Raw genomic sequence first — 13,743 nt, forward strand, 5'->3', positions numbered from 1 at the left:
CACTGAGCCATCTCACCAGCCCAAAATCTTTTGTCTTAAAAACACCATGCAAGCTATAGATTCACCACCACTTCTCTGAGTGTTAACTTTCACGAGGAAGAAATTTCTTTCTGTTTAACTTCTCTCCCCCAGGGCCTAGAAGAGTGCCTGCGACATCGTAGATACTCCATAAATATCTGTGAGTTGAATGAATTAGTAATAGGGAGATGTGGCCAGCAGATGGGAAAGCGGCGCAGACCGGTCACCACACCCCAGGAAGCTGAGGCAAGCCACTCTAGCTACTTCCTGCCACCAATCTCTAGCATAGGTCGCTTGAGCTTCTAGGGACAGGTGGAGAAAACCAGGCTGGACTCACTCAGAGAGATTCCTCTTTTCAGAGAAGACCCGGAGGATGAATTCCCCTTCCTGGTGGGGCTCGTAGGTGGAGGGCACGATGACGTACTCACTGGGCGGCAGGCGGAAGCGCTGGGATACCTCCCGCATGTTGATGTAGGTTTTGCTCCTGGCCCTGGAGGCGTTGTACAGGAAGAAGTCCTTCTGCAGGTGCTGCTTGTTCCCATGCATCTGGGGACAGAGGAGTCCCTGGGACCTGAAGCCCTGGGAGGGTTGCTCTGTTCTCACAGTCCCTTCCACCTGTCCCTTCCAAATTCTGGGCACCCATTTCGCAGTCTGATCCACCTACTGCCAGTCAAAGAACTCAGCTAGCTCAGCGTCTCCGGAGCTTCCCTATCTCCCTCTGCCTTTCTGCTGAGATTCCGAAGTGAAGGTCAGGGACACAGCCCCACATACAAGGCCACTTACCAGGACAGCTGCTTGTCCCCTGCGTCCCCTCAGGCTGGGAAGGCCCTCAAGGCTGGGTTCTGGGGGAGGAGATTTCTCCTCCCCAAAGAGGGCAGCCCCTCTCAGAACGTGTGTGTGAGTATATAGGTTCACGAGCGTGAACGAATGCATGCAAAGGGGTTGTGTGACGGGCAACGTCGCGTGGAAGGATGACTGTACATCGCACCACAGTCCTGCCCACAAACCCCACCAGAAGCTCCGCGTAAGCCACGGACAGACTCGGGACCCCGGTCACCGCCGCACACAACTGCTGCTGTCGCCACTGCTATACCTCTTTGGGAACCTTGGAGAGAAAGAGAAGCAGCAGAACCCTCAGATGTGAACAAAGGAAGCGCAGAAGCTGGTAGAATGATACCGACTCTGACTGCCCTGGGCCTGCCCTGCCAGCCTGGCCTCCCTCCCCTGTAGCTCTGGCATTTTCTGCTCGTTACAGCCACAGCCCTGGGTAAGCTCGCAGGCCCCGCTTCCCGTGAAGGTGATGTCTCCTGCGCCAGAGCCTCTCACCTCATAGATGGCGAAGCCGATGGTGAAGAGGTTGGCGCCCAGCTTCCGATCCTTCCGCCGGTTCTTCTGCATCAGGGCCACCAGGAAGCTGCAGATGACCTCGGAGTCATCAGGGTCGTCGTCCTCCTCCAAGAGCTTCAACCGGTATTGTGGATTGGTCCAGAAAGTGTCTGTGTCCCCAGAAAGGAAACACAGGTTGAGAGCTCCCTCTTGCCGAAAGGGCAGGAAGGAAGTGAGAGGGCGCATTCATCCCAGAGCCCACTGGGAAAGTTAATTTAGGTGCCAGTCCGCCTAGATTAATAGCCAGAGGACTGCTGTGTCTGTGAGGGTGTTTCCAGAGGACAGCAGCCTGTGAATTGGTGGACTGAAAGGGAAGATCCGCTGATGGGGGCTCACACAGAACAAAAGGCCAGAAAAGAATTTCCCCTCTTGAGCCAGGTGGGGTGCTGTATGTCTATGATCTCAGCACTCATGAAGCTGAGGCAGGAGGGTGGCTGAAAGTTCAAGGCGAGGCGAACAGTGACCACAAGGCCAGACTGGACTACACAGTGAGACTCACTTTCCCTCTCTCCGAGTTGGGACAGTCTACTGCCATTGGACATCAGAATGCCAGGGTTTCTGGCCTTTGGACTCCAGGATGTGCACCATTCTCCGCTCCCAACCCTCATGCGCACTGTACCAGTCCCAGGGTCTCCCGTTTCCCCGTGGCCTATTAGAGGACTCAGGATCATGTGGGCCAGTGCCCCTAATGAATCCCCTGTTCAGCAATCCAGTTTAGTTGTGTCTTCCTGGTGAACCACAACTAATACTAGGTACTCAGTAAATGCTTGTGGAGAAAATGAATCAGGCATCTGTCCAATTATTGGGTGGGTGGGGCCTCTACCTTATGCAGGTGGAGCTGTGTGGATTGGATGTACAGGTCTTCCTTTCTTCTCTGGACTTTCATTCTAGTCTTTACTGACTACTTTCCTCACTTGCCCCCAAAATGTTGTGGGTCCCTGGGATCAAGTCTTAAGTCTCTTTTGCTCTCCACTACCTATTCTGTGTCCCCAGACAATGTTATCTAACTCCGCACTTTAACTCACCCTATATATCAACAGCACCTGAGGTGTGAACCCCAGACCAGTCTCTCTGCTGGCTCCCTCTTACTCTTCTTCCCTCCCTTGATCCCTCCCTCTCTCCTCCCTTCTTACCTGCATGCCTGCCTGCCTGCCTGCCTGCCTTTCTTCCTTCCTTCCTTCCTTCCTTCCTTCCTTCCTTCCTTCCTTCCTTTCTCCCTCCTTCCCTCCCTCTACACTCCTTCCTCCCTTCCTCCCCACACCTCCCTCCCTTCCTTCTTCTTTACTTTCTTCCTCAAACACTTACTGAGTCTTTATCATATGACCAAATACCCTCCTAATATGTACATCTAATTCTATATTACAAACACCACAACAGCTTTCTTTCTCTGCATTCCTCATAAGCAATACTGTTGCCACTTGCTTGGGTCCCTACACCAGGAATCTTTTTTTTTTTTTTTTTCTTTAAACAATTTATTTAACTGAAATGGACTTAAGTTTGTTTCTGAAGTGACTTCCATTTATTTTGATACATCTTTTCCCCATGATGATTTACAGGATCTTCAAGCCAATATAAATACTTTATAAATATTTGATTTTTTGGGTATACACCTGCGCAATACCTCAGCAGTATCTTTCAGCAAGAAAATACTGAAGAGTAAAGGATAGACACAATTACTGGGTACAATAAAAATCTGCTGCAAATATTTCTGAGGTAAGAAGGTACCACATACCTGTTCAACTAAGAAAACCACCCTTACAACACAGGATGATTTTATTTTTACATAGGACCTAGAACACTTAAGCTGCCAATTAGGTACTGAATGGCAGAGCAACGTCCCCAGTTTATGCCATGAATTTATAGAGAATGGGTGCCAACAACTCAGGTTCCTTTCCATTGGTCCTCACAAAGTGCGCTTCCCTGGGAAGGGCAGGCTGGCGTTTCAGCTGAACCCAGGTACCTTTCTCTCTGGCTTCCTTCTTTTTCTGATCATTTTTCTTGACACGTTTCAGGAAGTTATCACAACTTTTTGAGTGTTTAATATGCTCGATACGCACATTAATCCTCTTGGCAAGTATCTTGCCCTTAACTTGCTTGTTTACAACAATGCCAACAGCATTCTGAGTAAGGTTGTAGACTCTTCCTGTTTTGCCATGGTAACATTTGTGAGGCATTCCTTTTTGCACAGTACCCATTCCCTTGATGTCTACAATATCACCCTTTTTGTAGAATCACAGGTATGTAGCCAAACGAACAACCCCATGTTTTCTAAAAGGCCTGGAAAACATATACCAGGTTCTCCTCCTCTTGCCCTTTGTGTTAGTCATTTTGGCAAATTACTGGCAGATGGCGGTTCCCTATACCAGGAATCTTTTTTTTTTTTAATATTTATTTATTTTTATTTATTACATTTATTTATTGTGTATGTGTGTGGCCAGCTCAGCCCACCAGGGGGCGGGTCTGGCTGGCATGTGGTGCTGGGGATCGAACCGTGGTCCCTGTGCTTTGCCAAGCTTGTTTCAAGTAGGTGCTTTAGACCACTGAGCCATCTCTCCAGCCCCTATACCAGGAATCTTGACATCATTCTTCATTCTCAACACATCACTCAGTCTCCTCGCTCCCAGACTTGCCTGCTCCCCACCCCATCTCCACAGCTACAGACCTGGTCTCAGCTTGCAGCTGCTCTGACACTTCCAGGACTATCTTCCACACAAGGGACCCACAAGATACCATTCTGACAGTTTTCTGCTTCAACATTTTGACCAGCTCCCTGTTGTAAACTCCTCAGTATGACCGCTTTCTGCTCAGTAACATGAGAGGATTCAGTGAGACAGTGGCTGCGTGGAGCTTGGCAGACTCCACACATGATGGTGAATATTATTTGACTGGGACTTGTGCTGTCAGACCCTTCCCCCTATGAGAGTATCTCCCACCTGGGAAGTTGCGGCAGCCTCCAGCAGAGCAGCCCCTCACCCAGCGGCCCTCGTTCACCGACACCGTCCACGTCTGCAGCTTGTCAGATTCCAGGGCATCAGCGGTCAGGTTGCAGATCTCCAGCTTTGTGAAGTGGTAGATGAAGTCGTCATATGACATCCTGACAGTGGCAGGGGAGAGAGTCACAGGGGAAAAGATAAGGAGGGACTGGAGGAGGGCAGAACCCAGGGCCGCAGGAAATGAGCTCAGAGAAGCTGGCTTGGGGTCCCAGCAGATCTTGCTCTTCCCCTGTAGCGCAGATACCTTCAGTTCTAAAGCATCTGCCCACAGCTATCACCCAGCCTTCTAGTAATGACTCAAAATCGTATGTCCTTGGTGGGATGGCTCATTGCAAATCCAGAGCGCTCAAAGTTGGAAGAGTAGTCATTTGGGAAAAACCATCAAGACAATGAACTTAAGGGTGACAAGCAGCACAAATGAACCTTGAGAGTCCTGAGGAAAGTTGCCTTCAACTTGAGACCAGAAGCCTGCATAGGGAAGCCCTGAGCGAGCCTGGGGGAGGTCTTGGGAGATCAGTGTGCCCCGGGCTCAGAAGGGAGCTATGTTAGACCAGGAACCAAGTGGCCGGAACAAGAGCTGCTTCTTGCTGGCCTGGTCCTCACTGTGACTTAACATTCTCCAGTCTCTGGCTGGAGGAGAACAGACCCAGATCTCCCCAGGGCTGGACTCTGGCAGCTTCTGCCTAGGGACTGAGGTCAGAATTCACCTCCCTGTCACATCTCACACCCTTCTGGGTCCTCCTGGATCTGGGACTCACCAGAACTCTCCATCCTCGGTGACCTGGTGCTGCAGACGGGCCTTCTCATCTTTGTCCACAAAGCTCCAGTCTTTCCAGCTGGTGAGGAAATGGGGGAGTTAGAAAGGAAGAAGGGAAGGCTCTATGGGGGGTGGGGCAGGAGCTGTCAGAGAAACCTGGCATTGAAAGAATGGCCCATCTCTCAACTGCAGCCCAAGTGAGACACCAAAATGCAGATCGGAACTGTTACCTTCAGTGGAAAGCCTTGTAATTGCTTCCTGTGGGGCCTTTTAACATGCGGGAGCCTCTAGTCCTTTCAGTGGCAAGCAGTACATTTCTTTCAAAGGCCCCTTATGCATTTACATGGGAATAGTGAAGAAGGGGAAATCTTAGCATCAGCTAAGCACTTTCCCAAAACAGTGATTATTTCCCTATACAGCTCACATTGTAAGTGCTAATAAAATTGTTTCTCAGCCTTTTGGCTAAGATCAAGTGTAGTAAGTGCTAATATTGTTCCCACTTTGAAAATAAGATGAAGAGATGCCAAGAAGGGAAGTCGCTTATGCAGTCCGGACTCCAAGACCGCTCATACCTGGACCTCATATAAGCTTTCTGGGATCCTTCCTCTCCAGCCTATGAATGCAGCCTTTGGGGCTCCCTGGCTCCCCGACACCTAGACCCTGCTCCTCTGTAGGTCATCGGTTTTGAAGGTGATTTTACATCTTCACATGGCTTTCCATACCTGTCACTCCAAGAGCCGTTCCACTCCACCTGGCCCCAGGGATTCCGCAGCCTCACCAGCTTCACTTTCTCACCTTTAAACAGGGCCTGGAGCAGAAAGAAATAAGCTTTCTGAGCCTGTCTGCAAAGGGCACTCATGTCTCACCTGAGGGCTGGGAGGGTTGGGGAGAGAGCCTGTTAGGGGCATTATCCTGCTTCACTGGCCCAGGAGACAATGGGAAACTCCCTGTGGATGGTCCAGTGAGGGTCACAACCTTAGGACTGAGAAGGGGCAGAGTCCTGGCGGTCACCTGCTGCCTTCTAAGAGGTGATTTTCTTAGAGAATGTGGCCATCATTGTGAGCTTTGGGGGAAGAAGGAGGGTAGGTGGCAACAGCAGGGGCTGTTGGCATATCTGGTGTCTTTGTGAATTTTTAAAAAGGCCTCTATTAGCTGAGGAGCCACAGAAAAAAACCCCTCTACATGGGCCAACTAGAAAAGACAGTTCTTCCCTCCAGTCTGTTTTGAAGGGCTAACATCCTTTCTGCCCATCCCTTTGTTCAGGGCACACACAACCTGCCCAACTGTGTGCCCCACTCAGCCAAAGTTCCTGTCTCTGACAGGGAATGTGCCAGGGAAGCCCATTGTCCCAGAGAGAGCAAAACATTGTAACTGTGTGAACCTAAGAGAGCAGAACACAGAAAATCACATTTGAGAACAGAAACAATCATTTCTGTTTGTTTCTTGGAAATACTGGGGAAATTGCTATTTTAGACTTAAAAGGAAAAATAAAGTGGGTGCTGTCTTTGGCTGGCCTGTCTCTAGCAGGTCCCATGGGCCCCTCCCCACTCAGGCAACATGCTCAGACCTTGAGCAGAACCCCCAGATTGGTGGCAAGCTTTGTGTTCCATGAGGGGTGTGGAAAGTGAAGTCCTGACTCTAGGAAGTCAAGCCACGCAGTCCCCATGCTCACCAGGGCCCACAGGCTCACCTCCTCTAGTCCAGTGACAGAATAGGCATGACCTTTGACCAGCCCACAGGCCATTCTTGTCTCATACTGAACCGGAACGATTGTCTGTGGGGCAATAACCAGACAGCGTGTCAGGAGTTGAGGAGCAGAGGTTCTGTGTGGAGCTCAAATTCTTATGGGTTCATTTTCTGGGTTCTGTGGGGACAGGCCCTACTCTGCTCCCTGAAAGAGTGCCTCATGACCAGCAGCCAACCTCATTGGCCCTTTAAGAGCTGGTCACTGGAAAGGCTCTGTCCTGATGCATCAGTGATAAGAAGAACCTTTGATGTGAAGTGGGTGACAGCTTCCCTTAGGGTCCTTCACAGGAAGCAGGTTGGGTGGGGGGACTTCCTAGACTCAGGTCATTCTGTGGAATTTTTTTGTTTGTTTGTTTTTTGTTTTTATGGTACCAGGGATCGAACTCAGGACCTTGTGCTTGCCAGGCAAGCACTTATTCCTCTGAGCTATCTCCCCAGCCCTACTCAGGTCATTCTGATTACATCTCTCAGCTCTTACACACCCACTGAGAACATGCTATTCAAGAAATCCAATGTCACTATGCTTAAGAGTGAAGTAGCAGCTCTTTTCTTTCTTTCTTTCTTTTTTTTTTTTTTGTACCGGGGATTGAACTCAGGCCCCTGTGCTTGCCAGGTAAGCGCTTAGTCCACTGAGCCATCTCCCTGGCCAAAGTAGCAGCTCTTATACAGGCACAAATGCCCACACAGTGGGCACAAAGGACCCCAGGCAGGAGGGTAGTGTCGCAGAGCTCAACAAGGACTAGACAGGCTGTTAAGGCATTAGTAGCAGTGGTAGTAACACAACACAAAGCTCTCCTGGGAAGGAGAGCTTCCCAGGGTCATGAGGGACTTCAGAATTTTTGGAGCCTGTTTCAGGGTAATCAGTGTGGGTAGGTCAGGGCATTTGGCATCTCAGCCTCTCCTAGATCTCCTGACACACACTACGCTGAACAGAAAAGGCCGGGCAGGACACATGCTCCTCCACACTTGGAGAGCTGCTCAAAATAACGGGATATCATATAAGAAAGAGTATCCTTCAAGTAGGAATTCTACTACTGGGAATCTGTCCTCACACATCATTGGAGACAGAAACATGCATCTATTTCAATGTTCACTAGAGCCAAAAAAAGAAAAAAAAAATCCTTTAAGTTTCCAGTAGTGGGGTATCAGATAAGTAAATTATAACATATCTGCCTGTTAGAATATTGTGCAACTGCTGAAAATGCTGTCTGAGAATACGTATTAGCACAGTGAGAATATAAACTAACTGGAAAAAATGTGCAAAGAGGTACATACAATATGACAAGGTTCTTAAAATAAAAATATATATTAAGTGTTTGACGTGGAAAAATCCTGAAAGGGTATATACCAAATGTTAAGAGTGGCTTTCTTAGAGGGAGAAAATACAGCTTAAATTCTCCTGCGCTTTTCTATGAAATGCAATGCATGACCTCTGAAAATACCGGAGCCCTCGTCATGGGGAACCTTTGCTTTCTTCACTGGAAGAGTGAATCAAGGGGCGAGAATTCCGTGTTGCACTGGCTGCTGAGGGACAGCTGGCAGCAGTGGGGAGGGGTATGACAGCAGGAGGTACACACCCGCGTTGGTCTGTCATCTGAGCCTCTGGGGATGAGGTCTGAGTCCCTGAGCAGCGAGTTATCCATGTTCCTCACCATCCGTTTAATCAACTCCCCCATGTTCAGACCGGAAGGAGAAGTTCCATAGGTCATGTTCGTGCCATCCTGAGCCCCGGCAGGGAGGGTGGGGGAAAGCCCAGTAGCAAGAGAGAGAACAAACAAAGTGGGGAAGGGAAGGAAACCGAAAAAAGGGAAGGGGCAGAAAAAGGAAAAGAGGAGAGATTAACAGAACATGAATGGAGAGAAGATGGAGAAAAGTGACACAGAAAGAAAATGTTCATCCATGGTGCTTTAGGCTAACTGACCTTCCCTTGCAGTCTGCAGGCTGTGTTGGAAGAGAAAGGGGAAGGAATGAGCTCAGTCCCTTCCTCTCTCACATGGAAATCATCGAGGCGACTGACTGCATGGATGAGGGACAATGTCTCTCCCTACACCCAGCGGGCCTGGCATTCATGGCCTGGTATCTCCTGGCCTTCAGTTCCCCTTTGCTTGGTTCTGTTGCTCTGAGTGTGGACTATAGGCTAATCTTCCACTCAACACAAAGCCTGTGTACCAGGCAGGCAATGGGGCCAAAGATCAATGATGCAGCCCTTTCTTAGGGAAATGGTGGGCTCAGGTCCAAGCTAAGTGGCTAGCTTTTGGGGACATGCTTAGAGTAGGCAGTCCAGACAAGAGAGGCCCCCTCAGGCTCAGACATAGGTAGGCCTCAGGACCCATGTCCACCTAAATTCCAGAGCTGAGATATCCTTGCGCAATCACTTTATGGAAATCCCCAGGAACACTTGAAAAACTCCAATTTTTCAAATTCAAGAATCAGTTCCTCTTTCTTTCTTTTTTTCCCTGTTTTTTTGAGACAGTGTCTCACTATGCAGTTTAGGCTGGCCTTGAACTCACTTTGGAGCGCAGGCTGGTCTTGAACTCTCAACCATCCTCCTGCCTCAGTCTCCCAAGTGCTGAGATTGCAGGCATGTGCCACTATGCCTGGCTAGTTCCTCTTTCTTAAAAACAAAATATGCACCCTGTTAAGAAGACTGTGCTGTCATTAACTGCTCCTATGGCCCCGCCCCCAACTTACATCAATGGAGCAGCCCATGAGGGAGCCTCTCTCAATGGCTTTCCTCATGATCTTGTACATGTCTCTCGGAGCATCTTTGATCTCAAAAAATTCTGTCACCCCTCCTGTGAAGTCCTCCATGGCCTCTGTGGTGTTTCCACCTTTCAGCGCTTCGTAGGAACCGTGGAGCCTTGGAAAAAGGATGAGGACAACCTGGGGTCATGTGGTTCCAGGAAAGATGTCAAGGTTAAGATGGTCCCAGAACTTTACTTAGGTCCCACGATATTGTCTCATCAATTCTCAATTCCCATTGAATATTGTGACTTCTATTCTTCCCAGTTACAGAGCTGAGTACCGGAAGCCAAGTGACCACCCAAGGCCACAGAGGGCCAGAAGCACTGGCATTGGAGCCCAGCTAGCCCTTTTCCTTGCAGCCCTTTCAGCTGAAATGAGCTTCTCAGTCAAGAGACAACAACATGGCTTATGCTTCATAAAGCTCATGAGTTTGAGCCAAGCAAGAACATGGGATCTGAGCTCCAGAAATGCAACGCTCTGATCCAAGGTTTGCAAAACTACCAGAAAGGCAGACTTAAAGGAGCTCACCATGGGAAGTTAAAGCTAAAGACTTTCCCTCTCTCCCTCTCTCCTTTTCTTCCTTCTTCCTTTTCTCCCTTTTACTGAGGTGGGGTCTCCCCATTATACCTGGGCTGGCCTTGAATCACAATTCTGTTGTCTCAGCCTCTGCAGTAGCTGGGAGTACATGTGTGTGCCACCATGCCCAGCTTTTCCATTCTTCTCTTAAATTTAGCGTTCTTAGTTAGAGCTACCGTGGCCTGATCCACTCTACTCTGACTCTGGATCACAGTTGAATTCCCACAGTACATGTGAGAACCCATCCTTACAGCAACCCCTTCCTTACAGCCCACCTGCCTCACACTCTAGGCCACCTTACTTAGCATAAGCCTTCTCCAGCAGAGCGCTCCAGAACTCATTGCGGTGGTTGGATTTGGTGAAGACCAACTGATTGTTGTATGTTGGCAGACAGTCATCAATAACCACATCCACCCAGTCTCCATAGCGCCAGAACTGCATGGACACACAAAAGAGGAGTCACATCCTCAGGTTGCCACTAGGAAACACCCCTTTCCTCCCACTGTCCTCTAAGAGCTTGTCCTTCCCACAGCAGTTCTGACATGTGACATGTGACTCTATTCCTCTCTGGACTGCTAGCTTCTTCTTCTTCTTTTTTTAATGAGCAGAATATATTTATTGAGAGAAAGAAAGCTCCTGTCCAAGAGAGGGACAGGAGGGGGGCCCGAGTGGGTAGTTCCCCCTGGACTGCTAGCTTCTTGAGGGCAGGGACTGAGTTCCTCACTCTTTAGCCTTCCACAGGCTCCAGTTCAGAACTGAGTGTGATAGGTGCTCACTGAATGTTAGGACTTGAGACTCATTGCTCTGCCTGGGAGGTGGAGCAGGGCCTGCATGTTAGCATTTTGTGTCCAAGAAAATTATACTGTGCAGCAAGGACTGAGAGCTCCTCCTGGTGTCTGTGAGGGTGTAGTGCTGGTTTAAGTATTTCTTTTTTTTTTTTTTTTTAAAATTTTGTTTATTTATTTATGTGTGTGTGTGTGTGTGTGTGTGTGTGTGTGTGTGTGTGTGGCCAGCTCAGCCCACCAGGGGGCGGGGCTGGCTGGCATGTGGTGCTGGGGGATTGAACCGGGGTCCCTGTGCTTTGCTAAACTTGTTCTAAGTAGGTGCTTTAGACCACTGAGCCATCTCACCAGCTCCCCCCCCCCTTTTTTTTTTTTTTTTTGCGGAACTGGAGATTGAACTCAGGCCTTTGCACTTGCCAGGGAAGCGCTTATTCCACTGAGCCATCTCCCCGGCCCCCAAGTATTTCTTGATGACAACAGCATCCCAGAAAATACCTGATCCCCATAGAACTGCCTTATGGCCAGAAAGAAAAGCTGTAGTTTCTGGACCAGGAGTTCTCTTAGTGTAGCCCAAGGGGCCCTAAACTGTATGTAGGGAGTTACTTGTGAAGGGCTACAGGCAGTGACACAGCTGGAAGGCAAAAATAGACTTCTAGGTTAGCAAACAGGATGTCTTTCTGACTTCCTAGGGCCAGGCAGAAAGTGTGTAGGATTAGGGGATCAGACATAAACAACTGCTTCCTCTCTCCCAGCTTTGCAGTATGGAAGGGTTGCTGCCCTCTCTGTAGCTGGGGTAGGGGTGGGGCCTTCCCTGGAGCCTTGGGAAGTCAAGGCCAAGAGAGGTGTGGTGGGAATCTATGGCTGGCACTCTTAGCCACACGCCCATCACCTCACCTGAAAGTGAAAGATCCCCGCATAGTTTTCAGTGAAGCTTTGGTCATGAGGGATAACTCGGAAAAGCAGCCGCTCGTTCAGGGTCAGGCAGGCGATGGCTGCGAGGAACCAGCAGTCCCCTGCAGACAAACACGCATCCCAGGTTTCATGAGTCTGCTCATCCCAGAAGAGCAGAGCTTACACCAGCCAGATGCGCAAGTTGCTGAGGAACCGGGATTCTCTTCATGCCTCCTGTCTTGCTTCCAGATCAGACTTTACAGAGGCGTCAGCCCAGCAAGGAGCTTTCACAGGAATTCTTGACAACAGAACCCACTGGGGCCCTTCCTCCCTTAAGCCCTGGATATTTTCCTAAGGGCTTTGCCAAAGAAACTCACTTCAATTTTGGGCCTCCACAGGGAAGAGCAGAAGGTGATGACAACTGGGTTGTTCTTTCTAATGCCTTCAGCAGATCCACTTGCCCTATGCACTTCCATGCAAGGTTGCTTTCTCTTCTGACCTTGGCAAAGCCCATCCATCCTCTCACTGGATTTGTAGCTAAGGGAGGCCAGTTAGGCAGCTGCCCTGGGACCAGTGTATGGGGACCCAGAAAAACTGCTGGCAATGGGATGAGGTGGGGATATTTTTGTCTTTGCTTCCTCCATGTCCTGCTGAATTGATCTGAAGGAAATTTAAGGAAGACCAGCAGCTTAGGACTCTCCTCAGCCCCAGCTGGGCAAGGACCTGGACCGCCCCTTCTCAGCCTGTCCTCTTGCGGCCAGATAAATCACATTCTTTTCACTGTTCTGGGTGCCCTGTGCCTTCTATTTTAATTGGGTCCATGAACTTTCTGATTATACTCCACAGAGCTTGTCTGCAGTCACACAGACAACACTTCCAGGACAACAGACTGAGAGAGGGGAAAGTTGGGACGGGATAGCCGTGCCACCAGGCAAACAAAACACTGGCTGTTCCTCCACAGGCAAATTTTAACCTTGTTGAAAGACTTTTTTGATCTGGAGCTGTTCTGGGGCAAGTTAAACAAACAAGAGTTTGAGCAACAAGGGCTCTTCTTGGCACTGCATTTTTATGTGACTATCTAGATTCTTCATGCCCACACTTTGCATACAGTCACAGAACTGTCTTATAAGAGCATAACTAAAAGTCATGTTGAAGGACTTTAGTCTAGAAGAGCCAATCCCCTGCCCAGGACTGGCTTTAGTGTTCCTCTAAAAACATCACAAAAAGTCGTGTTGAAAGCTGGATGTGATGGTGAAGCCTGGGAATCCAAGCACCACAAGAGGTTGAGGCAGGAGAGCTGCAAGTTTGAGCTTGGCCTGGGGAACTGAATTAAGAAGAACATATCTTGTAATTTAAAAAACTTTGGTCAGGCATGGTGGCTCCCACCTGTAATCCCAGCACTTAGGAGATGGAGGCAGGAGGATTGCTGCAAGTTTGAGACCAGCCTGGGCTACAAAGTGAGCTTAAGTTCAGCATGAACTGTATAGTGAGACTCTGTCTCAAAAACACCAAAAAATTAAAAAACAAAATTAAAAAAATAAAGGGACTGGAGATGTAGCTCAGTTGGAGGGCCCTGGGTTCAATCTCCAAGATCACAATGAAAAAGAAGTCCTACTGAAGGGGTGCACAGTATGTGGCACACCTCTTGTGACACAAGCCAAAGTGCTGATAAAAACTGGGCCGAGAAACAAAGGGATTGCCAGCCAGCACACAGGGTGACAGTCTTAGTAGGTAACTGCTATAAAAATCTTCCAAAGATGCCTTCAAAACAAAAACAGAGGGGCTGGAGAGATGGCTCAGTGGTCTAAAGCACCTACTTGGAACAAGCTCGGCAAAGCACAGGGACCCC

The 13,743-nt window shown here is 49.1% G+C and overlaps 1 protein-coding gene across 2 annotated transcripts in view; it reads right to left on the minus strand.

The window, feature by feature from the left end:
• The window catches only part of Capn3 (calpain 3), a 57,469-nt gene that overhangs the window by 10,029 nt on the left and 33,697 nt on the right, over nt 1-13,743 (minus strand). For both annotated transcript variants that reach the window (XM_023711186.1, XM_004623370.2), the window contains exons 3-13: nt 11,898-12,016; nt 10,523-10,656; nt 9,592-9,760; nt 8,478-8,621; nt 6,845-6,928; nt 5,877-5,962; nt 5,156-5,233; nt 4,338-4,498; nt 1,345-1,514; nt 1,112-1,123; nt 356-564 (exon numbers count right to left, since the gene is read on the minus strand). In XM_023711186.1, the coding sequence (XP_023566954.1) occupies nt 356-564; nt 1,112-1,123; nt 1,345-1,514; nt 4,338-4,498; nt 5,156-5,233; nt 5,877-5,962; nt 6,845-6,928; nt 8,478-8,621; nt 9,592-9,760; nt 10,523-10,656; nt 11,898-12,016 (1,366 nt within the window). The remainder of the gene's footprint in view (nt 1-355; nt 565-1,111; nt 1,124-1,344; nt 1,515-4,337; nt 4,499-5,155; nt 5,234-5,876; nt 5,963-6,844; nt 6,929-8,477; nt 8,622-9,591; nt 9,761-10,522; nt 10,657-11,897; nt 12,017-13,743) is intronic.

Source organism: Octodon degus, unplaced genomic scaffold (genome assembly GCF_000260255.1).
Source record: "Octodon degus isolate 3935 unplaced genomic scaffold, OctDeg1.0 scaffold00002, whole genome shotgun sequence".
Classification (NCBI taxonomy): Eukaryota; Metazoa; Chordata; class Mammalia; order Rodentia; family Octodontidae; genus Octodon; species Octodon degus.